Below are 24,998 nucleotides of genomic sequence, written 5' to 3' on the forward strand. Positions count from 1 at the left end.
GCCTTTGGTAAAATGTTTTTATGCAAGTCTTCTAGTCTGCTTTATTTTACTTATACCTCTGCCATGTCCAGATCTCTCAAAATTGAGTTTCTAATTGTGGTAGGATTCTCTAATTAAATGTCATTAGGGCTGTTGCAGTACTTATCCTTTGAACAGCTCTTCATGGTGGGGTGGGTTAAAGAGGGCATGTTCTGTCTTTAAAAATGCTGTCTGCTATTTTAAAAGAGCTCTTATGACCTTTGATATATGTAAACAGCTACATTTTTTGTGCATGATAACTGAGGCACATTGATTTTGTTTTTGATAAAATCAGGTTGCTGAGATCAGGGATAGTTGGAAGTGCTTGTGTAAAGCAAATACTTTCTCAGCCTAATAAGACAAAAAGGAGTGGATTATTAAGTAGGAATAGTTACAGAATTAGTGGAGGTTCTTAACACACTCCCCTCTGCTATCAGTCAGCCTAGCGATAGTACACTGAATCACTGGGGTCCCTTTTACTGAACGCTTGGCTACTTGTATTGTTTACATTGGTCAGTGAAAAGCTAGTGAAAAATTTATCTGATAACTTCCTTCTTTGGTATTCTCTGTCATTAGTTAAGTAAGCACTTTGATTATGCACTAAAACGGGAGTATGGAAGGAAAACCTAACAAGTAAGATAGGGCACACACTCGTAAGTTTTCATTCCATTATAGGATTTCTTTTATAAAGTGTTTGACACTGTTTCTCTCTCTCACACACACCCACCAGTATGTTATGACAGTATCTGCAATAGTAATAAATATATTAAAAGGAGAAATTATATCATTTGCAGTCTTTTTCCAGTAACAAGTGGCAATTTGCACAAATAATTATCTTTAACATGAATGGATGAAGCACATATAATGCACCACAATATGAAACATGTTCTTGTTGTAAAGAGCAGGTCCAAGCTTCCAGGAACATTTTTAAATGCTGTAATTTTGTGGCAATTAATCATTGTAATAATTTCACTTTCTCTTTCGTACACTCATAATTTTGTATGTCTCATACCTAAGGCCTGTTAGTCCTTAAGAATTGAGGTCTCTATAGTTCTTGCCTTAAGTAAGTTTGTGAGTGAGATTGTATGTTCTCTTTGGCTAACTGAGTTTTATGCTACTTATTCCTAAAATAAGAGGAGAGAGAAACTTCTTGACCTAGTTTATAGTACATATCTCTTCTTTGCATAAAGGGTCTAAGCAATGTTAAAGTTTTCACTTGCCATATCTTATGTGCAATATGCATCCTTAAGGCTGGAAATAGCCCCTTCACAGGCTATACAAGCTATTGAAAAATAAGCAAAGTTCCAGCGTGGTAACTGAGAGACAAAGTGCATCATGTTAGAGGGAGACACTTGTATAAATTATTAGAGGAGTTTTCAGACAGTAGAAAAATTGTTCTGTTCAGACTCGAGGGATTAACCCTCCCCCCCTACACCAACCCTCCCCCCCCAGAAATAGTAAGTCATTAATATCAATGTTGTCTCTCATACTATAGGCAGCTCTGATTCTGATAGAAACTAAGCTTTAAAATACTTCACAGTAAGCTACCATGATTCTTTTTGGAATGACTGATTATGCATATTAAAGGGATGTTTTTTGAAAAACCTGTATGAATCACTTGGAAAAAGGAGCATGTGTGAAATATTTCATAGTTTAAATGCTAAAAATGTTAAGGATACACTGTGTTGTTTCTCTCTCTCTCTAAAATAGATGTTGTACTACAGGCCAAGGAACACTTGATTCTTGCAGCTGCATTCTCTGAAGCAGTGGGCACATTTACACATGGGCTTTCATGCGCAGTAGCCTATTTCACTACACATTAAAGTGTCACGTCAAAAATCATGCTAATATGCTGATGAGCAATAAAAATAAGCTAATGTGCATTAAGTGTCACAAAGTGTGTGCTTTTGCTACTGTGTATTACGGTAGCCTAATGTGCATTTATTTAGTACCTTACATTAGAGATATTAAATTTAATGCGTGGTAGGAGCGCATTTATGAATGTGCAGATGCGCCCAGTATGTACTGCTTGTTCCAGTAATTAAGACACTTAAAAAAGTTAGGTACCAGTGTATGCTTTAACATCCAAGCAATGCAAAACAATATAGCTTCCCATGATTTTCTTCTCTAAAATGTAATTTAAAAACTCCCACAATTAAAACCTTACTACCATTGAAAGTTTGAATATTTAACTTTCCTGGTCCTTTTATCTTCAACCCCAATGCACTTAGGTATATTTTGGGATTCAGTCCTTAGTACCTTATATTTTTTTAAACTGTAGTGCATGGCATTCTACCTGGTTAAAAAAAAATCATTTTTTTAATAAAACAATGCATCTTACTGCTGTAGCAAAAACTTATCCATATCTGCTGTATTTCTGAACCTAACAAATGGAGGAATACCACAGTATTTGCTTTCTGTGTGAAGAGGGTTGTAGTCTTAAACATAGTAATTGTGCCTTATTTTGTACACTTTTATGGTTAATAGGATGCTGTGCTACAAACTTTCAGGTACTTACATAAGTAGGAAATGTTTCAGTGGTGAGTAAAGTTTAAGAATTAGCACCTCTAAATTAGACACCATTCATTAGTTCTATTTTGGAGAATCAGTCAGAAAGAGAGATTATCCTCTTACTTTCCAAAATGTAGTTTCATTTTAAGGTCTATCTTAAAGATGTTACTAGACTGTTCTTATTTTAAATCGTCTTCCTTGAAAAGCTTTTGTTGTAACATTTTTCTGTAGATTTGTACTGAATGATATTTCTGTACTTTCTATAACAGAAAACATAAATGAACACAAGCACTGTTTTGAATAAAACTTGACTTTTTAAGAGGTGTTTTAATTTTGTTTAGTGCTGCTGATCTTAAAATGCAGTTTATTTTTTCCATCTGCCTCTATGTACCCTTTCACTTCTGTTACATAAAGTATTTTCAGACTACTGATTTGTCAGATGATTAAGGGAATTCCTTTCTTGGACAGCCCAGGAACTCTACAAGAAACTCTGCTAAGTGCTGGCTTCAGAAAAGCTCCTAATACACTTACCTCTTTAGCCCAGATTACCAAATGAGTAATATCTGCAGATATTTGGAAATAATATTTCTGTTTACTTGTTTTAAAGTTTAATAAATGGGCATTCTGTTAGTGATCCTTTATGTGAAAATCCTCATTACTGCAAATGAACAGAATGCATTTAACAACTGATTTAGCCATACTGGTGTGGAGATCCAGTACTGAACGATCACGAAGATTGAAATTCCACCTGGTTTCATCCAGAGCATGGTATGGATATGCTGAGACAGGTTATGGACATTTACAAGCTTCTCACAGAAGAGAAAATATTTCTGTGAGTTCTGAATTAAATTTAACAGCATCACCTATTTGCATGGAATTACCTTTGCTTTGCAAGAAAATGGACAGTACTTGAAACTGAAATGTGTTTTGTTTCTTTCTGCTGACAAGTTGCAGTTTCAGACATCTGGAAAAAGGTACAATAGTACAAGTGTATTTTAACTGTTCAGCAGTCTCAATAATGTACGGCTAACATTTTATTAACGAGCTGTTAACTAAGCTGGATGAAACTAGCTGGCTTCTAACTTTCTGAATTTTCAGATTAATAGTTAAGAAATCACTAACTGCACCACAGGTTGATGCATAACCAAATCCTTTGAACCACTGGCAGGGAAGTAAGATCATCTGAAGAAGAATGTCTCCGATTCCAAATATTCAGCTCATGAAATTTTATTGTTAAATAAGAACAATGAACACGTTCATTACATATGACACACAAGCAAACATGGGCATTGGGTTACATACTGTGGTAGCCTTAGCAGTACATCTTACAATATGATTCATGGAAACATTCCATATTGCTTTGGTTGTCAGAACTGAGCCTCTCCTACATTTCTTCTTCTAATAAAAAACAAACTCTCGTACTTGTGCAGCGAGCATAAATATCTGTGTGCAGCAATGCAGAATGCTGAGGATGGTCCACTGTTGCTTCAAAAACTGGATTCATCTCCTAGCTATGTATTTTCTGGATTTTCAATAACAAGCTTCTGTGTGGAATACATTTGACCAATGGTGACCTGAAATCAAATAAAAAATATTTTAGGAAAGACAAGGTTGGAGGGTCAACAGGCATAATATCAGCTTTGCAGGGAAGGTAAAAAAAGAATTGCTTAGTATAAAAGTGAAAAAGGGCAAGTTAATATATTTTCTACAGAAAAACGTTTGGAATAACTTTGTTCAGCAGTGTAATCCCTGTTGTTGTCTCCAAAGACCTATTAGGTCCTATTGTAACACTGTTCAAATAAGCACACAACACAGCTATTCAGCAAATACAAACTTAGTGTAGCTTTTCTTCAGACTATCAGCCAGCTGACAGCAGGGATAATACAGGGTTAAACACAAATCCAAAGTGCATTTCTATTTTACCCTTTTTATACATTAGAATTACTTACATCAAGCCCACATCATTTTCCAGAGATGATCAATCAAGTTTTGTGCCACGTACCTTGTAATTCGCTGATCAATGAACTTATTCAGTGACAACATTCCTACATATCTTTCCAGGCACGTACCAGGTTTTGGTTGTACTACGTACTATAGGCTTTTCTTATCTATGGCAGGTTGCACTGATTCTGCCCACCCCAGGATGTTCTTGACCAGATTCCAAATGTCTCATGCATTCTGGTGCAACTTCAGACTTGCAGGTTTTAACGTACTGCTCTTGGCCTGTCTTATGACCTGTAACCCCAGCCAGCAAGAAATGATGCATTAAGCAGCTGCATATGTAAACTCCTGCAGTATTGACATTGCAAGGAATACAGACACACACACACTCTCTCATTATGATAACATTGTGAGTTACTAGGAAGGAAAAGAAAGCAACATATTTTAGAAGAATAGAAAGAAAGGTACAACGTTATTTTTTTTACATTGTGTAGGGGGAAGGGCTTTGTTTATTTACTTTTAAATAATCTCTTCCTACTAAAATAAGATGAAGGGAAGAGTCCTCCTATGCAATTTGTTCAGCAGGAACATGTTATTTAACAGGCTGTATTGTAACATGGTTTTTACAACAAGTACCTCTGTGCCTTGACATCTAGCTCCTAATCTTACTGTAAAGGAAAATTCTCAAATGAAATTCTTTTCCTCCCTATTGGCCTATAATAGCCTTCAGACTGCTTTATAAACTCTTAACTCCACTGAAATGCTGCCACTTGAGCACAACAAAAGAGCTGTGACCAACTAGCATGCAGTGCAGCACACTATGGAACAGTTAAGGAGTAGAAAAAAAGGTTAGGCTGAGGAAAGCAGGAATGGTGAAGACTTCTTTTAAAGGAGTTTAAATACAAATTTAGGATCTTAATTTTAGACACCTAAATGACAGGTTTGAGTATTCATTAGCTCCAATCAAGTTTGGAATTATAAAAGTAGGATGAGAAAGACAGATGTATTTTTTCTATAAAGCATTATGTAGAATTCTGCATTACAAAATAAAAATTGATGTTTCAAGGGCCCCTGGCATATGATAACTGCACTAAAAATAGTAACAGTGATACACATGCAGCTGGTTCAGGGTCCCATAAAGTAGCAAAACAGCCACAAAGATATTCCATAGAAAATATGGAATATCTTTGTGGCTGTTTTTTATGGCACCATAAATTGAACATGTAACATGCCCCCCTACTAATGCTGATGGTCAGCACTGGCATCAGGACCTGGGTTGGCACTGGGACTGTAGGGATTGCAGGGCAAAGCACTTCAAAATGCTAGCTTCCTGCAACCCACCTGCAGAACAAGACAGTCAATTTACCAGGTTGGCTTCCACCAACACGACAAGTTTCAAAGCCACACCAGCAGCTAATTTATGCTGTGCATGTTCAGGTTTTAAAGGTCCCAGTGTGCTGAAAGACTAAGCGCTAGGAGGTCTAAAAACCTGCACAAGCAGCTAGGCTGAATGCATAGGTTTTAAACATCTCAGAGTACCAGGACCTTGCGACTGGGGAGATGCTCCCTGATCACAGGGGGTCCAAGTGGGCTGGGACCTTTAAAAAGTGTGTGTGCAGTTTTTAGACTGCACGCAGAAAGGATCCAGATCCCAGATCTTCCTACTCATCAGGAAGAGGCTCCCAGATCCCAGGGCTCCAGTGTGCTGGGACCTTTAAATAATGCATGTGTGATCGTTAGACTTCCTGGCACAGAAGTCCTTGGATTTGCAGCTGCAAGGTGGGAGCAGTTGTTTGACTCCTCCCAACCAGCACTTGCAAACCCATGCCCTGGGCTCCCTGCATTGCCAGTCATGCAGTTGGGATCTGATCTCCAATCCCAATAGTTGTACCATACATACATGCTTGGCATGGCTGGAGGTGCAGCTGCTGGAACTGGGAGTCAGATCCCATTGTCACTAAATGACTGTCATCGCCCAGTGCAGTAGGAATCTAGAGATCAAGGTCTAAACCTGTATTTTAATTTTGCTTACTTAAAAAAGCTAGCAGCTCTTAAGTTAAATTGTGCTATTAACTCCCCATTCTGTCATAAATACATCTTGCATAATAATACCCTTTAAGCAATAATTTATTTTCCCATGATAAATAGTGTGTTCTGAAACTTGCAAAGCACTGGTTATCAGACTAGCCTATTCATAACAGAGGAAGATTGATATGTCAAACATTTCACTCTGAGGACTCAGAATTGATGTCAATAGAAGTGCATCAAGAACATTGATTGATAAAGTGTAAATGTGACTAACAGTTGCTATTACTCTTTGTGGAATAAGCTGTAACAAAGTGTGTGCATAAAATATTTTAGTTTTAAATACTCCTCACTCAACAAGTGTAACTTATCAACAAACTGCATTACCTGTGGATTATGTGGCAAAAGAAAGATTAGTAATTACTGCTATATCACAAACCTTGACAGGACATTTATTTGATTCTGACGACCAAAAAACTTTCAAATGAGGGGCCTAAATAAGCAGCCTGGATTTGGGGAGTGCATGCTACCTGCTGCTCCTACTGATTTATGTTGCCCTGTTTCAAGGTATCTAATTGCCTCTCATGTTTTAAAACATATTTTGCAATCTAACAGCCCATCTAACATACATGGACAGGGCCAGGCTCCTGACAACATAGCAAGCATCGCCACTTTAAATCTTTTAAAAGCTGCCTGGGGAAAAAGAGAAGGGAGTGCCCCTAGCCTAAAGACTAGACCTTTTATGCCTGAAAGGATTCAAATTGCCACCTTCCTAGAGAGTGTCCCAGCCACCTAGCTAGAGTCCTGCTTCTCTTTCTCTGATCCAATGCGCCTTCAATTATTTTCTCCACACTGAAAGAACATCGAGGAGAGGGATGGAGAGAGCTCCCATTCCTGAACAGCCTAAAGCTTGATAGTTAGGGCACCTTCCAGGGAGTTAAGAGATGCAAGACTGAACCCCTGGAGGTTGATGCTGGGAATGAATAAAGGCCTCTGATGCTTTGGAGATTAGGGTTAGAGTTCAAAGGGACCTCACTAAACTGGAAAAATGGCCCTGAATTAATTGAATGAAATATAATAAGGACAAAGCCTTGCACTTAGGACAGAACAACACCTGAACACATGCAAATTGGGAAATGACTGGCTAGGCTGCAGAAAAGGACTTGGGGGGTTATACTGGACCACAAGCTGAATATGAATTAACAGAATGTTGTTGTTGTAATAAAGCCAAAAACATACTGGTCTATATTAACAAATGTTGCCAGCAAGTCAAAGGAAATTATTTGTCCACTCTCTTTACCACTGGTGAAGTCGCAGCTGGAGTACTGTGTCCAGTTTTAGGTACTGCATTTCAAGCAAACCATAACAAATTGGACAAACTGTATGGTTAAAATAGTTAGACAACCTTTTGAATGCAAGACATGCATCATCATTAATGACCTGATGAACAACGAATTGCATTCAAAAGCTTGTCTAACCCTAACCCAACCATACAGTTGGTCCAATAAAAGATACCATCCTAAGAAATTATTTCTTCTTGCAGTTTCTGGACTATAACGGTTACAACACCACTCTTACACTACCATATACAAACTGAAAAGAGTACAGTAGTGAGCTACAAGACATGATTACAGGTCTAGAAAACACAACTTCTAAGAAAGGGTTGGAAAAACTGGGATTATTTAGTCTGGAGAAAAGACAACTCAGAGATTTGCTAAATCTTCAAATACATGAAGGGTGGTTATAAAAAAGCTGATGACAGAATGTGCTCTATGGCCGTGGAGAAAAGAATAATTAAGTCTTAAATTACAACAAGGGAAATCTAGACTGCTATTAGGAAGAACTGTATTTTTTTAATATGAAGGTAGTTAAGCATGAGAGCAGATTACTTAGGCTGTGAAGTTTTTTTTCACTGGAAATCTTTAAAATCAAGTTAGACAAACACTTGGGTGAGATGGTTTAGTTAGGAATAATCCTGCCTTGCTTGAGTAGGGGACTGGATTTGATGACCTCCTGAGGTCCCTTCCAACCATATTTTTCTCTAATTTTGTGATTCAATAGCTGCTAGCCTTGAACATTTAAGGCATCCCCCAGGCTTAAACTTTAAACAAAATAATACAGGCTTCTTTCACAGTTTTGATGAAAAATGGTATCAGCAAGACTACAGCTGTTTTAATATTGCAATTCATTAATCTCACTGCTCCAAATAATTTAGACAACAATACTTTTTGTGTCAATTCTGATGAAGTCACTTCACTAATGTTATATCATTAGGGGTTGATTTTTCTCTCTCTCAAAATCTGAAAGTTAAATTGTGATCCATTATGCTTTCTTCACTAAGCATGTTTGTAATTATGCAGAGCAAGCCATTTACTATTTTAGTAAATGGCTGGAAGCCAATATGCTGAGGTCAATGTCACAATATTTTCATCAGACTTAGTTTACCACAGAAGAATTTTGCTGTGAAAACTCCTACTGTTTGCTCAACTAACTTCCGTTCTATAATTTGTCTAGTTTATCCTACCCCTTTTAAAGCAATGTGGCACAATTACACCTTATACCTCTGAGAAAAGACACAAAATAAATAAAAAGAGTTAATAAAGTATCATCAGAAATAAAGTATCATCATTGTCTGGAAATGCTTCAGATCTTAATAAATAATGTGATGCTTAAACATTTACATTTTATCTGCATACTATGCATGTTATAGTCAGGTAGGATAATAACTCTATTCTAATCACCTTTCAATCTAGCAGAGAGCCACCATTTAATGGAGCATATCTTTGTCCTTAAGTATTTGTAAATGTAGATGAGGGCTATCATTTTAAGGCATTTCAATTGATTTAAAAACAGAATCAGTAAGGAGTAGAATAGTTAAAGAAGAAAAATATCTATGGTATCACTAAATCTTTTTTGTTGCAAATTCAGAATATAGCCCTTGATTGAAGCTGGATCACAAGAGATTGGTTTTATACTGCACTTGATTTCTTTTCCCATTTGCAAATTTAGCAGATAAAACATGCTTTTGGGAGAGGACATGCTTTCATCAATGGTAAAACATTTTAATAGCAGGGAAAGAAAAACAAATTACAAAATTATCGGATCACAGGAAAGTAGGGCCAGAAGGGAACCTCACAAGGTCATGTAATCCAATGTCCGGCTCCAGACAGTATCATATCTGACTAATCCATTGCAGCCAAATGTCTGCCCAGCCTACTCTTGAAAATTTCAAGGGATGGAGATTCCGCAACTTCTCTAGGTAGCCTGTTCTACATGCACAACTGTTATTAAAAAAAAAGCCAAGTAGGATACATTTTTCTCAAGAGTAATAGAATCTCAAGAGAAAAAAAACACTCTTAAAAATTAAATCTAAAAATAATTCCTGGAAATATTAATAACATAGTAAAAACACTGTGAACCCGAGGCATTCAGTCAATCCCATTAAGTTACCAGCCACTGTAAGAATGTGAGCCCAAAAGTTACATGATTAGGGCCTTATTTCCAGTTTTGTCCAATTGTCAAGAAGTAACAAACCCTGAATTGCACAGTGGCATTTTTATAATCACTTTCAAAGCAAAGTCACATACTGCCATAGGACAAGACATTAGAGAACCAAAAGAAAATATCTCCATTGTTTAATTTATTTCATTGCCTGGAGCACTAGTATTGTCCAAAGATCTTCTCAAACTTTTTATTCTCCATCCTGTGCCTATCTAAATGCTAAAATACCGTAAAATGCTTTGCCTTGCTACAAAACATTGAAAACATCTATTGTTTTCTTAGGTTTTACCAGGTCTGTTACAGAAAGGTAAAGGACATAAAGCTACAGAGACACAAACAGGAGACATCCAGATTTGGAAGCAACAACTGGCTGGAAATGGTTTGGGGACAAGGCAGGAAAGCAACAGCAGGGTTGCTTAAGAAAATGCATAAGGGGGACTGTCCTTTTAATTCTACTGCATTTAAAAGTATGTAAGGACTCTGGGACTTTTCATGCTACTCTTGTAAACCTCGTTGCCTCTGCTGCACTCTTCAGCTCTTTAGAAACTACTTAAAATGAACTATTTGAAGTGGGAAAAGTATCTGTGCAGTTCTAGTAATGAAGTTTGTTTCCCCATTGATTTGCTGCAGCCTTTTGTCTCGGGGGGGGGGGGGGGATAATAGGAGGCGTTCTATGGTAGATTTATATCTATGAATGGTAAAGATGTTCAAGATGGTATTGAAACAAGATGGTATTGAAAATGGCTTTGCTACTACTATAGACAGTGTCAAACCACTTAAATCCTTTATGAGAAGTCATGCTTGACTCTAAAGCCAGGGGGCTACTCTAAGGGCATATTTCTGTTATAAGTGTTAGGAATCAGTAGTCCACTGGACTGAATAAGGAGATCAGCTATTGCACAGAAGCTATTTCTTTGCACTCATCTATGAGATCTAAAGAAAGACTGTGCCAAAGAAAACCTTGCCAGCACCGATCTGACAGATGCTGAAAGTTACCACCTGGGGCTTAGCTACAGTTCTGAGCCCTCTGACCTTCTTCCACTCTTCAGAGTGCTTCAGAACCAAGTGAGTGCTGTTGTTCTTGCCATGTAGATCCAATGGATGCGATGAAGGAGATGACCTATATTGAAATACTTGGCCTGAGGAAGACCCATTGTCCTCAGAACAAAATCAGATGCTTTGAGGACCACTTGGATCCACTGATACCAACAACCGTGATTCTGTACTACTTTCTTTTTCTCTTAAATCATGTGACTTCTCAGAAGAAACCAGTACTATAAACGAGGGTGAATGTCATACTCTAAAATGCTGCTTTACTAAACAGGCCTGCCAGTTTGAAGAGGTCTCAACGTGGCTCAGAAATAGACTTCCCCTCAATGCAAATTGCTACAATTGAACTAAAGCTTTTTTTTTATAGTTTTTTATAGTTTGTATATAGTTTTTATAGTATAAATATTGAACTATTGGTGGATTCACTACAACCAGATGCAAAACTGACACAAGAAGGAAAAGGTTTGTTCCACCACCACTCCAGCAGGCTGATAATAAGAAATTAATGGACCATTAAAACCAGCATAGCATTTATACCCTGGATCTACACAATGCGGGGCTTGAGGGAAATGTATGTGTACCCTAACTACCAATTGCTGATCAAAAAGGTTCTTTGACCGCCCACAGTACAGTTTTGCAGAAGCAGTATTTTTGGAGAGGAGGAGTTATTGGTGGTACATAACCCCATTTTCCAAGCTTCCTTTACAAAAGAGTAACTCTATTGTTAAGATGAAGATAAACAAAGCAAATAATTTGAAGCAGTCATTCAATTTGTCTCCCTTTTAATGTTCCTGCATTTGTTATTCATTTGTGGTTTGAACAGTAAAATGTATTGTAGCTGGTATGTCTGGGATTAAAACAACAAAAACAAAAATAAAAGTGGAAAACTTGGCACTAAAGAATCATCCAAGGCAACCAATTGTTTGGTTATGGAATATGTACAAGACACAAAATTTGAGAGACAGGTGTTCATGTTAAATTGTTTAACAAACAAACAAACTGCATTTAAAAGTGGCTCTCCAAAGTGGCTAGAGCATATTTCTGTCATGTGGACAAAATATTTGGGGTGGTGGGGAAGGGAAAAATATTACTTTATCAACTATGTATCATTTTAATACAGTGTGTGTGTGTGTGTGTGTAGGGGGGTAACTATTTTGGTAGATGTGCCACAATTTAGTCCTACACCCTCTCTGAGCGACACTCCCTTGCCTGATCTGCTACCCTTTCTGCCCCATTTTCCCTGCCTGATTTGCTGCTCTGCTTTCTTCTCCTTGCTCTATCTACCATCCCTGGTCTGCTGCATGCCACACGCAGAGGCTGCCTATGCCACTTGTGGCATAAATGCCAATTTGGGCACTTCTGTGTTAACATGCATTTGCCCTATCTATACTCCACAGATGGTTGCGGAACTGACAGGTTTATATCAGAGAAATCGTACAGCGAAAATGTAATTGAAAGGGAAAACACTGAAAGCTAAGCACTTAAACATGTCGATGGCATGTACGGCTCCAAACAGCATAATAAAGAAATACCCGTAAAAGAGACTAAGTTTTGGTGACAAAGGTGGATCCAATTCTCTTGCATTGAAATCACTAAGAAGAGAACATAGTTAGAAAACTGAAATTTGATATATAAAACAATTAATGAGCCATATGCCATCACATTTCCTTTCAGTTTCAGGAACACGTTTATAAAACTCTTCTACAGTACAGTATTCACTAAATACTATTACAAATGTATATGACATTAGATTTTATCATGGCCTATTGTTTAACAAATTAAACAACAGGCCATGATAACACTATCTTTCTTCCTATGCCTGAAGCTAGGTATGCTGTGCATAACATGCAAAAGAATGATATTATTCTTAAGTTCCTCTTTGAGCCTGTTAATGTTAGACTGCTCAGTGGGGGAGAGCAGCAACTTTCTTAGTAACTGTTCATTTCAGGTGAAGAAACTGTATACCGGAAGGATAAACACATTAAGTTTGGCACACCATAATTAACTCAAATCTGGAACCCAGAAAGTCAGCAGTGACTATGCAATGATTTGCCAACACATGCTCTCTCACACACCCATGTGTACACTCTCTCAGTGTCTACACCCATTCGGATCAAAAACCAAACAAACCTCCAAAGAGTAATGTCGCTTCTATTTAAAACGTTTTGTGGAAGAAGGCAGGACACTGTTTAGTCCATATTTCTAAACATAATTTGAAAAAAAAAGGCAAGCTAGTTATTAAATCCAAATTTACTGGTTTGGTGAACGTGTTTTGGGAGACTATGAAGAAGGGTGATACAGTATTTAACAGAAAACAAGGTAAGCAGGTCAACAATGGATTAGTACTAAGAAGTATATTTCTAGATCACTGATTATGACCAGCTGCTCAGGGGCAAAACCCAACAATGACAATGAATAAAAACAAATAAATAAATAAATCAGTTCTTTGGGGGTTACAGAAATCCCAAAATAATAAAACATACTTATTGCTTTTGGAGAAGTGAAATAAAGGCGTTTCATAGCAGTAAAAGGTGTACGTACTGCAAACCTTTGTGAATCTGAAATGAACTGGCATTGTATAATGAACAGTAATCTAAATGTAAAAGACACTCTCTGACAACATTTGCCTGATACTACAAATGCAGTGTCCTAGCAAGATCATCTTTTCTAGCTATTCTCCTTCTCCTACCCCCTTATGAAAAAAAGGTGGAGTCCAATTATGGAAAATGTAACCTAAGTAGTCACACTTCATCCAGCAAATTAATATGCATGATATTCTGTGTGGCATCTGTAGGTTAAGACATTTTTAAAAGGAATCTGTTTTCTCTCCAACAAATTTTACGGTATACACCCTATTGTATTTATTCTATTTTTTTCTAGTACCAGGGTGTTTTACAAAAGTTCCGTTTTGAAGCACGACCCTTCTGAACTCATGGAAAGCTGCTGGCCTCTAGAGTCTCTACAAAACCCTCAACAATGCACTCTCCTTTAAATTATAAATCGTGCCTTCCTTCAGCAAGGATAGATGGGAAAATATGATCACCTCAAATCATTAACAGACTTTTCTCTTCCCCCAGTTCTGCTACACTTTTACTTGGGCAAGCAGCATCTGAAAACACCTTGCTTCACAGATCCTAATGTTTTTGATGGATTATGGTAACTAAATGCCAAATAAAATCAGTTTACCTTAGGAAACCTGTTTGGCTTAGCAGTATGCTCATGGCAGTGAAGGATCTTGATTACCTGGGCCCACTGCCATTGAAGTTGGTGAGCATTTTGAGACTGACTGGATGAAAGCAAGTTCAGGCCTAGATCCAGTAGCTGGATTAGATGAAATTGTTGTTCAGACTTTTCTGATTTTCTATGAATAAGCAAATGCCCTCCATTCATTTGCACTTCAATTTTAAGGAATGAGCGGTACTGTTCTCTGACTCCCAGAACAGACTGTAACGATTCTTACAGCTCCACTGGGAGAAAGGCAGCTGAGGCACAGCCGAGACTGCTGCAACCGAAAACCCCTTTAAGAAAAGGTAGTAAAAATGTCCTGCCATACCAACAGCACTTGTCAGATGGTGTAAAAAGTCCTAGAGAAGTGTAAAGGAACTGCTTGGTAAAATGCAATGCTGAGAGAAGGAAACTTCTCTTCAACCTACAGCTTTGGTTTGATCGGCTGAGAGGTGGCTCTGTGAGGGCATATAGCTCATTTCTCCAAGCAAGAAGGAAGAACAGGACTTGGCTTGGGAGACGGTGCCTTTGCTGCCAAGCCATGACTTTTCAAGTGTGGAACTCGCACTTGATGGAGACATGAGACTGATGTCAGAGCGCTGCCTAAAATGGCACCTCAAACCACGTATCTCAAAGACTTTCTCAGGTGTTCTCCATCTGCATAATGCCAGTGCTAAGCATGAACTCACTATCACCTTAAACGGTCAGCCTCTCAAATTTGAAAACCCACCCAGTTTATCTTGGAGTCACCCTTGACCAGACTTTAACTTATAGATCATACCTCTAGAAAACTGCTTTAAAAATCAAAACTTACCTGGGATCATGGAAAAAACCTGTGGCGAGGCGCAGAACTAGAACTGAACTTTAACCTTCCAGTCCACACCAGCACCTTAAACACAATCCCTCAATAGGCAAGCTTACATTTGCCCTGTTTGTGTTTTATATTTGCCATAGGCAAACAATTTAATTTTCCAGTGCTATCAGCCTAGCCTCTCATGAGCATTTAAAAATTAATGAGAGAAAATATATTTATTTGCAAACCCTCTAGCTCTTGAGCAGGGAAAGTCTGTTTGTGTGGATATAGGATATAGATTACATTTACTTGTTTTAATTGGAATAAGCTGCAACAGCATTTTCCCCTTTTTTTCAGCTGCAATTAAATTGTTGTTTTTAGCAGAGCTGGTTGGAGCTAATTCTGTACAAGAAGTACTTTTGGGTAGTGTAGGTGGCAAACATATTCAGTGATTGGTTTAATTAGTCTTTCCTTTGGAATAGCAGAGGATGAAAGAGGAGGTTTCAAAAAAGAGAAAAATAGTGCACAGGGGAAGGCTTATTGTGAAACAAGTTGCTCTGTCCACTATCCTGGTTTTTCTTTTCCATACTTAATATCACACTGGAACACAAACCTGCCTTGCAGTTTCCCAGGGAAGGCTGTAATTAGGGGTAGGAGATTAGTGGATATTCAATAAAAGCTTAGAAAAAGTCTCTGTTCTGTCACACAAGAATTAATAGAGCACTCATTTGATAAGACACTTAATTTGTGAGAGTATTGCTGTGGGTCTTTGTCTGCAAACCTATCAGATATGGCATTTGAAATTCACTGGTTAGCCTGAATCGTTAATGAGTCAGGCACAATCATGCAATATTTCTGATTTACAGATTACATTACAAAATAGAAGTTGATTCCCCCTGAATGTCAACCAGGGCTTAATAAGCCATGAGATCAAAGAGAAACTTAAAAAAAAAAAATAGCTGCAACAAGGAATATTCCATCATATCCTGACAAAAAGACTAGACTTTTGGACCATCACAAACACGGAAGCACAAACACTTCTAACAACCTGTGAGCTACAACTGTCCGTAAGATAAAAGTGAGATTTGCAGAATGCTCACAACATTGCTAATGTCAATGAGACAAAAGGGCAAGGGTCATAGAGGACCAGACACTTGTATTTACTCTCACTACACACTGTCTGGAAAAAGTCATGATTTTTTTTTTGTTTGTTTCTAAACTCCCTCTGGACATGTTATTGAAGCATGTTACAATAAAATCACCTCCCCAAAATCCTTAACACTACATTGTGTGTTCCTCACTCTTCTAGCGTGACTACTGGAAGATAGCAGTAGAGAGGGGATATTACTAAGAGTCATAGCGAATCTGAAAAATAAAAATGAAAATCTAAATTGTTTCTGGAAGTATTTTAAGAAATTAGTTAAGTAATATGAGGACTCTTAAGAGAATGTGAATAAAAAGCGACAGATAAAATACAAGCAATCTGCCCATACCTACAGTTCCCTTTACTTAGGGCAAATACACGTAGTTATTTTTATATTTGCCTATGCATTTCTTTTAGCAGCCATTTATGGAATATGGAGTTGTTGCTATAGATAATATTAATAGGGACACTAGCCAGTGTTTAGTCAGAACTATTTAAGGAAGTACCAAGTGTAAACAGTTAAAACTTCTCATAACTGTCCACATTCCCCTGGCTTAATGTCAAGGCTAATACTTCTGAATTTATGCAACTCAGCCAAAAAGCTACTAGGAAAACTTTACAAAGTTGGTTCTTGGTAGGGTTTACAAATCAGCAAACACAGTTAAAACAGCCTACCCTAGAGGGTAGAATGAGCAGAGGGAGTGAATATTATCATGAACAGAAGGGGAGTTGTGTGCAGAGCACTTTTGAACATCCAGCCAAAGATATCCACGTAAAACTGAAAAAAAGGAGAAGTACTATTTTCTCATAAGGGGACCAATTACTTCAGAAATCTTACACTGTGAATCTTACATAAGAGTTCATGATTCAACTGGACAGCAATCTGAGATCACAGAAAAATTAAGCAAGTCTAAGGGCCTTGTAAGTTATTATTCATATTTGCTTTCTATTCCATAGGATCTTAATCTAAGGCAGGGATGTCAAACTCACTCCATGTCCCAGGTTGGATCGGGACCACGGGGCTCCTCGCAGGCTAGATCCACAGGGCCAGCCAGCAGCTGCAGTGGCAGGGCTAGGGGTACTGGGGTCAGGGGCTGCAGCAAATACCAGTCTGTGCATATCTAATGCACATGAATCATTGATTAACTATACTGGCTTTATTAGATCCTGGTTCTATACTATTCTCAACCCACTCTCTTTCTACACTGATACTGAAGAATGATTAGTGAGCTTTAACTGTATATTTTACAGGCTCAAAAAAGGCTAGGTTTTTTTTGGGGGGGGTGGATAAATTTGGCAAACAACTTTTGTTTGTAGTTTATAAATTATGAACTACTACTTGATCAAGACAGATCTTGTACTAGCTGTTACATATTTATTTTAGTACTAAGGGAGCTATGGAATATGAATTTTTTTCTTCTTGTGATGATTTCATCATCCTCATAAGTTATTTTAGTGTTTAAAACACTGAATATAGACAGATCTAGTCAATTTTCTAGTCAGCTAAAAAAGGCAAAGTTTAAACAAAATTAAACATAGCTCTGACACCCCTGTCAATCTGACTGGCTTTCCAATATTATTGTTGTATTCATTCCCTCCCTTTGTCTTTTATAAGAAACGGTCGTAAATAACAATGGAAATTGACTGAGTATAGATGGAGGGGGGCAGGGGGAACAAAGCTGTCTATACACAAAATAAACTGAAAAACAGATTTTTCTTCTCCACTATCTTTCACGTCTAGTAGTCTTTGGTAGGACATGTAAAATGGTATGTTAAAAATGTGGCTGGTAGTTAATGATGTTTCTTTCAAGTGGTCAGAGGCAGTATTGGGAATCATAGATGAGAAATATAATTTTCCACAAATATTGCCCTCGAAAAATAGGCTCAGTTTGAGTTAGTCTTTTAAATTTGGATTGAATTCATGTTACTATTTTAAACACTTTATGTAGTTAGGTACCTAAATCAGCATAAAGTCATTTTAGGAAAAACAGAAAGAGTTAGCCAGCAGATGGCACTGTGGCACTTCTCAAGTCATTCCAGCAAATTCCCACTTAGAAATAATGCAAATGCAGGAAGTGTGTTGAAGCAGTTATTGTATAACTGATCTATGTATTGGCTACAGCTAAATTCTACATATGCACAACTGAAAAAAAATACAGATACACAGCAGTCACATTATTACCCCAGCTTCTCCTTTTCTTGTTTCCAACTCCAATTAGCTCTTTATGTGTAAGTTACATTTCTTGATCTGAAAAACATTCTTTATCTGATCACTAATTTCCCAAGACCCATCCAATAAAAGGCTATAAAAATCATTAAAAGTGTTAAAAAACATTATTATTCGAGGGATCTTATGCTATGATAAATGTAGGACTCTCTACCCTACAGAAAGCTGTGTACAATGCTACTTCTTAAAAACCAGATTTATGCTACATTTTTAATACAGTTATTCCTTCTTTCCCTGCAATTAAGTTGGTGATGCCCCCTTTCAACCAAAGAACAGAATGGCTGCATGGCATTACAGATCTACATTTTGTTAAAATCTTCACTGATTTCTGTAACACTACAGCCTACACTAAATTTGAAACTATGTTGCTCTATGAGAGGTACAAGAAAATTCAGGAAACTAGTTTTGATAATTCTATTCCCCACAAAGGGAAAAAAAAACTTCATTAAATTGAACTTAAAACTGCACGTCAGTAGTTTGACTGCATATTGCTTTTGAAGAATGTAGTTAAAAAAGCACATGTAAAAAGTGTACACAAAGAAAATGCAGAGTTTTTACATTTCTTATGCAAAGAACCAAGTGCTTAAATCACACTCACGTTAGCGATGCGAACCTTCATTTATTAAACATATGTGCCAACATTTAGTTTCAAACATATCTTCCATATTAAAATTGTGAAGATATTATATAACATTTCTGCACAACAGAATGTTATAAAGCAGCCCAACCACGACATGACTGAGTAGTTTGTTTTTGTCACATGGGGTCCTGATAAAATTCAACTGCATTATGGACGGAAAGATAGTACACTTCCAAGTATTTTTTCCCATATCATTTTTGCCTGGGGAGAGCTATTTGGTTACCTTGATTGAGAATTACATCCACTGGTTACTATTTCTTGGGTTTTAAACACTGAGGTTTTCTTTTTATCTGATGTTCTTGAAAAACTGATGTGTGTGAGCCATTGATGAGTGTGCATCCATCTTTAAGTCCACCTTAACTATCCTTAGGATATGGAACACCAATATTTTTCCTAAAGGATCTAACATGACACGGAAGAGAAGAGGAAAGGAAACTTGTGGGGCTGAGTTTTCCCCTCACCATTCCAGGGGAGCCAGGACATGACTGGTGTACAATGAGAAAAAGGAAACACTAATGCTTTCCTGCCAGTTTCATAGTAGTTGGGGTCAGGAGGGACCTGAACAGATCATCTAGCCTGACCCCCTGCCACAGGCAGGAATGAATGCTGGGTTCACAAGACCCCAGACAGGTGATCAACCAACCTCCTCCTGAATTTGCTCAAGGTAGGGGTGAGGACCACTTCCCTGGGAAATTGGTTCCAGATTTTGGCCACCCTAACTGTAAAATATTGCCTTCTGATCTCTAACCTAAACTTATTCTCCGTCAGCTTATTACCATTGTTCCTTGTCACCCCAGGTGGTGCTGGGGAGAAAAGGGCTCTAGGCCTATTTGCTGTTGATCTCCCCCGATGAGCTTGTAGGCAGCCACCAGGTCCCCCCTCAGCCTCCTCTTGCTGAGGCTGAACAGGTTCAGGTCCGTCAGTCTCTTCTCATAGGGCCTGTCCTGCTGCCTTCTCACCAAGCGGGTGGCCCTCCTCTGAACCCTCTCCAGGCTGGCCACATCCCTTTTGAAGTGCGGTGCCCAGTACTGGACGCAGTACTCCAACTGTGGCCTGACCAATGTCGCATAAAGGGGTAGTATCACTTCTCTGGACCGGCTTGAGATACACCTTTGGATGCATGACAAGGTATAGCTGGCCTTGCTGGCTGCGGTCTGGCATTGGCGGCTCATGTTCATCTTGGAGTCAATAATGACTCTAAGATCCCTTTCCACCTCTGCTTTCAAGAAGGGAACTCCCCAGCCTGTATGTATGCTGTGGATTCCTTCTCCCAAGGTGCAGCACCCTGCATTTGTCTACTTTGAATGTGACAGCCAGAACCAGAGGGATTAATAAGCAATAATATGTGCTTCTTGGAGGCATTTGGTATTTTGCCTAAATGGGTAATATTAGTTAATATAAACTTGTAGGTTTTTAAACTGCAAATGTAACTTGTCTGTCATAAGTTTGACCAAACTGATAAATTAACTGTTCATGGAACTCACTGGGCCCCATAGGCAAAGCTGCAGCTGTGAGATTAGCTGGCCTAATGGTTTTTTGCTCAGGGTTCAACCTTAGCAATAAAAACTGGATCTAACTGCTTGGCACACCCAACACATTCCAGGAAAGCATATTCCAGGAAAGCATATTCAAACGAAGCCTAAAAGGGGTTGGGATTTAGGCGGAGCGATGTCAATTTCAAACCTAAAGGTGCTGCATCATAATTTGCTTATTGGATAAACCTGAGTCTGGGTAGTAACCTTTTATGATAATTTTAACACCTTTCAATCCCATAAGGTAACAGCTATAGGGCAATATTGTGAGTGGCCCTGAGGCCAACAGATTAACATAAGACTAGGTATAAAAAACACATGCATCAGGTAACCAGCAGGAAGGAGGGAACAGAATGGTCATTTCTGTCCCACGCCTGGACCCCAGACTCCTGGTGTGAGTGAGGATCGGATCCTGAGCAAGGGACCTTCTCCGGTAATCCCTCTGACAGCGTCGATCATCAGGGATGCCTGACTTGGCTGGAATCACTTGGCGCGCACCTGGCATTGAGGGACTATCGATAAGTTGTCAACCCATGTCTGTCTGTTGTTTTGAACAGCCCAGTGTGGCTAAAACCCTCACAGTGCCCAGTTGGCCTGTGACACATTTATCTATCTATCTGTTATTATTATCTGTTATTATTTACTATTAGCTCTTTTATACTGCCTTATCTGCTTATCGCATTTATCTTTCTGTTAACTGTTGTGTGTGTGTAAGCTATAATAAATTTGCCTTTATTCCACTCCCAACTTTTGCCTCCTTGATCCAAAACTGAATGTCGCAGGGCACCCCGGTGCCCCTGCTCCTAGAGAACAGAAACTGCCAGGGAGCGAGTGAGCGCACCCTGGCCTGACATAATGAGCCCAGCTGAGGGTTGCCGGAGCAACTAAGCGGAGCCAGCTGCCTGTAGGGGGCAGGGCCTGGCCCTTATAAAGCCCAGGGCTGAAGCCAGGCTGGCAGTTCCCTGCCAGCAGCTGGAGAGGCAGGAGTTCCCTCAGCTGAGATATGGAAAGGAGCATGACTTGCAAGTACAGCTCATGATAGCCCTGAGAGGATGGGCACTAGGGTTTAGCCAGGGGGCTTTAGGTTGGTGTTAAAGCCAGGAGGCTTGAGTTTGTTTAACTCTGTTATTACACCCGGAGGTTTGGGTGAGGCTGTAGGGGTTGGAGGAGGCCTCAGCGGGGACTCACAGGGGAGTGTGAGACCCCGGCACCAGTGAGGGCGCGCTAGGCCCTGAGATTTACAGGGCGGAGTTGTGGGCTCAGTGGAGCTCAGAGAGGAGCGGTTAACCTCAGTCATAGGGGCCCCAGGGAGTGTGGGGTGCCCTAGCGCCAGTGAGGGTGCTGGCTAGTGCCAAGAGGGTGCATTAATTTCACAGCGCCGGTGAAGGTGCAGCTCGCATGCCAGTGCTGGAGCGACTGGTGGCGAGGAGCGCGACCAGTAGGTTGCAGGCGCTACCGGTAGGTTGCAGACGGGGGACGTAGACCCCGGATCGCGTGCGGGGGACATAGACCCCGGCCCCAGGGAAAGGGGCGGTTTTATTGAGAAGCCCAGGGTGGGCACGGCGAGCCCCGAAGAGGGGGAGTGCCATAGTACATTATCGAGAAGCCCAGTGTGGGCACGGCGAGCCCTGAAGAGGGGGAGCGCCATAGTATAGTATTGAGAAGCCCCGTGGGGGCACGGCGAGCCCCAAAGAGGGGGAGTGCCATACTGAGGAGCCTTAGAGAGAGGGGCAATTACTGAGGAGCCCGAGACGGGCATAGCGAGCCCGGCCGCAGGCTAGTGCGGCAACACCCCTCAGACCGAGGCAGGGCGTTGCGGTTGCCCCCAAGAAGTCGGGGAGTAGCAGCGCGGGGAGCCGGGGTCAGAGAGGGTATCCGTGCGGTTGGCCAGGGAAGGGCCGAGGCCCGCTAGGGAGTCCCTGAGCGGGACCACACCATCAGGGGAGGCCCAGCGGGAGGCTGGGCATGAGAGAGAGCCCAGAGTGGGCTACACTATAGAGGAGGCCCGGGGAGCGGGCGTACAGACCTAACAACGTCTATTACATCTGCGAGGCTTGGGGCGTGGTATTAGGGGCTGGTAGGAGCCACGCATAGCCCATAAGGCTAGGGTGTCCGGGGAACACCCACCATATTGGGAGACCCCCAGGGGGTCCAGAAGAACCACGGGGACAGAGGTCCCGAGTAGCTGTGCCCAGGGAAGACACAAGGCAGCCTCCCAACATTACATTGACCAACAAGACGTGGCGGGCGAGAATTAGAGGGTGTCTTGGGCCGGCCTGACACGGAGCGAGGGACCTTAAGGAGATCATGGCCCTCCGTGAAGACCCCGCCGTGACACTGAATCAAACAGCCCAGTTGGCCTGTGATAAAATTAATACACTCACAGTGCCCAGCTGGCCTGTGACAGTTGAACCCCATTCTATTCTCGTCTGCCCACTTTTGTAGTCTGTCTAAATCTAGTTGCAGTCTCTCTCTCCTGTCAAGTGTGTCCACCTTGCCCCACATCTTAGTGTCATCAGCAAACTTGGATAGCGTGCTTTCCACCCCCCCATCCAAGTCGCTGATGAAGATGTTAAACAGTGCGGGCCTGAGGACCGAGCCCTGGGGTACCCCACTGCTCACATCTTGCCAGGTTGAGTACAACCCGTCCACCACTACTCTCTGGGTGTGCCCCATCAGCCAATTTTTTACCCATCCAACTGTGTAGGCATCAATGCTGCAGTTGCTTAATTTATTGATGAGAATAGGGTGAGACACAGTGTCAAAGGCCTTCTTAAAGTCTAGAAAGACTACATCCACGGCAACACTAGACTACATCCACGGCAACACCATCATCCAAGGATTTAGTTACTTGGTCATAAAAGGCAATCAGGTTGGTCCGGCAGGACCTGCCTTTGATGAACCCATGCTGATTGCCCCTGAGCATGATCTCCCCTGCAGGCCCCCCACAGATATGCTCCTTGATGATTCTCTCCAAGATCTTCCCAAGCACTGAGGTGAGGCTTACAGGCCTATAATTACTTGAGTCCTCCTTCCTCTCCTTCCTGAAAATAGGGACCACATTAGCCAGTTTCCAATCCCCTGGCACCTGTCCAGATGACCACGAATGCTCATACAGCTGGGCCAAGGGCTCCGCGATGACCCCTGCCAGCTCCCTCAACACCCTTGGGTGGAGGGCATCTGGACCTGCAGATTTAAAAATGTCTAGCCCTTCCAGAAGATCTCCAACTACATCTGCACTGACTGAAGGCCTGACAGAGCTATCCCCAAGATTGTCCCTACCTCTGGTAGGTGGGATATCCCGGTCCCTGTTTAACAAAACAGAGGCAAAGAAACTGTTAAAAATATCAGCTTTCTTGTCTGGCGTAGCCACAAGATTACCATTTGCATCTTGCAGGGGCCCTACATTGCCTGGTGCCCTCATCTTGCTCCCAATGTACTTGAAAAAGGACTTTTTGTTGTCCTTAATCCTGGATGCTGGCCTGAGTTCCATCAATACCTTGGCCTTCCTAATAGCCCTCCTACACTCTCGGGCTGAGGAGGAGTACTCCTCCTTGGTGATAGCTCCTCCCTTCCACTGGTTGTCCTCAGGCATTCCTGAATGCCCTTGCTGAGCCAAGGGGGTTTCTGAGCACTCTTACCCTCCTTGCTTCTCACAGGGACTGTTATCCTTTGGGCCTGGAGGACTGCCCCCTTAAGGTACGACCATCCCTCATGGACTCCCATCTCCTTTACCTTCTGGGCCCTCAGTGCCTCCCCCACTAGTCTCCTAAGCTCACTGAAGTTGGACCTTCTGAAGTCAAGGGCTTTAGCCTTGGTGTAAGCCCTTGACGCCCTGTGTTGGATAGTGAAATCCAGCAGATGATGATTGCTATTGCCCAGGTGGTCAAGGACCTGCAGTCCCCTCACCAGGTCATCCCCCATGGCCAGGACCAGGTCCAGCAAGGCGTTACACCTAGTGGGGCTGTGCACTTCCTGGGTAAGGTGAAGGTCCTGTAATATAGCCAGGAACCTACGCGAGAGGTCAGACCTGGCTGTCTGCTCCTCCCAGCAAATGTCTGGGTAGTTTAGGTCACCCATCTCCAACTCAAACTCCCTCGCCCCCAAAAACAAAAGAAAAAAACACAAAAAACAACATTTGCAGTTCAGCAGGAATCCCAACTGCTACAAACCCACAAAAGATTCTTAGAAACCACTCAGGAAGTGAAGTGGGTGGGAGCTGGAGGAATAAAAGGAAGGATAAAGGGCGGGGCACTTTCACTGACCCTTTTTAAAGGCTTCTATGGTTTTGCAGGGAGGACATCTCAGAAAATGATATAGGGTTCACTGGAAAAACTCTTCCAAGTTGTGAGGAGTAGGTCTTTCTGGTAAAAGAATTTCTATTATTTATC

General features: G+C 40.7%; 1 protein-coding gene across 5 annotated transcripts in view; it reads right to left on the bottom strand.

Annotated features, from left to right (window-relative positions):
- Positions 1-3,740: 3,740 nt before the first annotated feature.
- LYRM4 (LYR motif containing 4) overlaps positions 3,741-24,998 on the bottom strand; it is a 129,191-nt gene continuing 107,933 nt past the window's right edge. For all 5 annotated transcript variants that reach the window (XR_002091169.2, XR_002091172.2, XM_014606982.3 and 2 more), the window contains one exon: positions 3,741-4,103. Coding sequence is in view for 2 of the 5 variants with exons in the window: in XM_019490473.2 (XP_019346018.2) it covers positions 4,037-4,103 (67 nt within the window). In the remaining 3 variants the exon portion in view is untranslated. The remainder of the gene's footprint in view (positions 4,104-24,998) is intronic.

Source organism: Alligator mississippiensis, chromosome 3 (genome assembly GCF_030867095.1).
Source record: "Alligator mississippiensis isolate rAllMis1 chromosome 3, rAllMis1, whole genome shotgun sequence".
Lineage (NCBI taxonomy): Eukaryota > Metazoa > Chordata > Crocodylia > Alligatoridae > Alligator > Alligator mississippiensis.